General features: G+C 52.9%; 1 protein-coding gene across 1 annotated transcript; it reads right to left on the reverse strand.

The window, feature by feature from the left end:
- Positions 1–472: 472 nt before the first annotated feature.
- Positions 473–2,203, reverse strand: LOC123130539 (GDSL esterase/lipase At2g04570). Its single transcript, XM_044550414.1, has 2 exons — positions 1,818–2,203; positions 473–1,339 (listed from the first exon to the last, which is right to left on the reverse strand). Exons 1-2 carry the CDS (start codon positions 2,190–2,192, stop codon positions 653–655), a joined length of 1,062 nt encoding a protein of 353 aa, XP_044406349.1. The 5' UTR covers positions 2,193–2,203; the 3' UTR covers positions 473–652.
- Between the last annotated feature and the right edge of the window lie 267 nt (positions 2,204–2,470).

Genomic DNA, 2,470 nt, shown 5'->3' on the forward strand with positions numbered 1-2,470 from the left:
GTATATTATTGAGAAAATAGATAAACAGGGTATCCTAGTAGTTCGATGTAGTTTCTGGTCGAATATTAAACACACAGTATGCATGACAGTTTCTGGTCGGCTCCTCGTCGCCATGCCGAGTGGAGGCCGGTGGTGGTGAATTTTCTTGGAAGAGATGGGATCGGGATCCAGAAGGTTGAGGTGATGGACGTGTCAATCTGTTTCCTAATATAATGAGATTGTAATTAGTTTTCTAATAAAATGCGATTGTGTATTAGTTTCCTAATAAGATATGATCGTGGTTATAGTTTCCTAATTGATCAGACGTGAAGTTTCATATTTTTCTCTACGGTGAAACAAGGTCAGTCAATGTAAATTATTAAGTACACAAAGAGAATGGATTAAATTAAGGACAACAGTTAGATTAAGTTTAATGGGCCTAATCATACGATGATAATGGATCCGTGTACGTTTTGTGTGGTGTGTTCAAAAAAGTTCATGTTTGCTCTTTTATTAGTAGTAGAGAAGAGAAACAAATATGTGTTTTTTCACCTTGATAGCTGATACGTTGCCCTGTTGGCACACGCACACTTAAATTAAGACCGACCGCATAAAAGAACGATCACATTTGATGATTCGATTTGCTGCGAGCACACAACAGCAGACGGACGAATCATAGGAAGACGTGGAGCGTGGTGTTCATCTTGGCGTCGGCGAGGGCGCGGTGGAGGCGCTCCGTGGGGTGGATGGCGTCCCAGAAGGCGAACTTGCCGGCGTCCGCGCACGTCAGTGGGGTCCGCGCGTTGCACAGGTACCCCATCTCGAACCGCCACGTGGCGCCGCAGCACCCGGCCTCCACGTTCTCCAGCCCGTACGCCGCGGGGTGCGCGAGCGCGTGGCTGACGGGGCCGTACACGTCGCCGTAGACGATCCTCGCGCCGCCCAGCTCGCCATTGAGCCGGTCGATCACCGCGCGGAGGCCGGCGTTGTAGTCCTCCGCGACGGCGTTGTACTCCTCGGTGCACGCGCCGCCCAAGGTGCGCTCCATCGGGAGGCAGCCCATGGGCGGCATCCCGTTTAGGTCGACCTTGCGCGCGCCGAGCGCGTGCAGCGCGCGCACGAACGACTCCGCGACGCCGAGCACGTAGCCGCCGTACGCCGCCGCCGTGGGGTACTTGGCCGCGTTACCGTGTCCGTGTGGCACGGCGTAGTAGTTCTCCAGGAAGTCGTTGGTGCCCATGCTGACGAGGTAGAGCGCCTCCGTGAGCGTCTCCTGCGCCTTCTCTTCTCCCTGGAAGCTCCTCAGCTTGGCCGCGTACTCCTTGAAGTAATCCAATTCCTTCCAAATCGTGAGCACGGACTGCAAGTTTCACGACTTCACGTGAGCCAAGAGCATATACGAATGCTTAATTACGGTCCTCTTTTTTTTTTTTGGAAAAGGGGCCGCGCCCCAGCCTCTGCATCAGAATGATGCATACGGCTCATATTATTAATAATACGAAACCAATCTCAAAAGTACAGAAAGGTCATAGTGCAAATTAAAACAAAATCTGCAAGTAAGAAAAGCTGAAAGCCACAACCGGCTGGCAAAACTATAGGATCACTCTATCCTATTACATGACCGCCATCCAAACCGGTTGAAAATATCCCGAGCTACCATCTCCCATCGGGTAGACGCAGTAACCAAACGCTCCCTGGCCTCCGTCGGAGTGAGTAGCGACCACATACGGATGAACGCTGTGGCTCTGAAAACAACCTGCAAAAAGTGAAAGTTTGTTGATCTGTTAAAGACTAAGTCATTTCTGCATTTCCATATTGCCCACAAGGCGATGGCTTACCATAAGATCAGACGTGGCGTTGTCGTATCCGGCGCCGGCGGAGGCGAAGCATGCGCCTGAGGCGAGGCTGCTCATGTTGGCGCTCGGGTCGAGGTAGGGCGGCACCAGCGGCGGCAGGCCGAACGCCTCGGAGATGAAGTCCACGGTGAGACGGCCGTTGGAGAAGCGGCCAGTGGGTTGGCCATTGCCCAGACGGAGGTCGCGGCCGTAGGGCGCGAAGTCGCTCCTGACGACCGTGGAGATGTAGTTGTTGTTTCCCGTGTCGACGGTGGAGTCGCCGAACACGAGGAGCGCCGGGACCTTGGCCGCCACCGGCTCGCCCGAGAGGATGCACAGCTGCAGGACGATGATAGGCGCATAACGTCGCATGGACATGTTTGTGTACCACATATATTTTCGTTGCGGATTCTTCCCCTGCAGATTCGTGGCCTTTTCATCGATGGCCATTTGTGCCTTTCTCGCAGTGGGCGAGCTACTGGAGACTGAGCTATGCTCCGAGTCACAACTGCTGCTAGTTTAACGCATCGAAGCTTCCATTTGTCTGTTTTACCGGGCAAAAAAAAGTGGAAATCCCCGCAAAAAAATAATACGTGGAAGTGAAAAATGGAGCCTGTCAGGATGCAGCGTCACGATGCTATAATCTCTCCCTTCCG

Source organism: Triticum aestivum, chromosome 6A (assembly GCF_018294505.1).
Source record: "Triticum aestivum cultivar Chinese Spring chromosome 6A, IWGSC CS RefSeq v2.1, whole genome shotgun sequence".
NCBI lineage: Eukaryota > Viridiplantae > Streptophyta > Magnoliopsida > Poales > Poaceae > Triticum > Triticum aestivum.

What these genes read in the sequence shown, in the direction of transcription:
- LOC123130539 (XM_044550414.1), bottom strand. Translation starts at nt 2,192, where the DNA reads ATGTCCATGCGACGTTATGCGCCTATCATCGTCCTGCAGCTGTGCATC. An exon ending in ACGCCACGTCTGATCTTATG is followed by an intron (nt 1,340 to 1,817) that starts GTAAGCCATCGC and finishes TGAAACTTGCAG; the next exon opens with TCCGTGCTCACGATTTGGAA.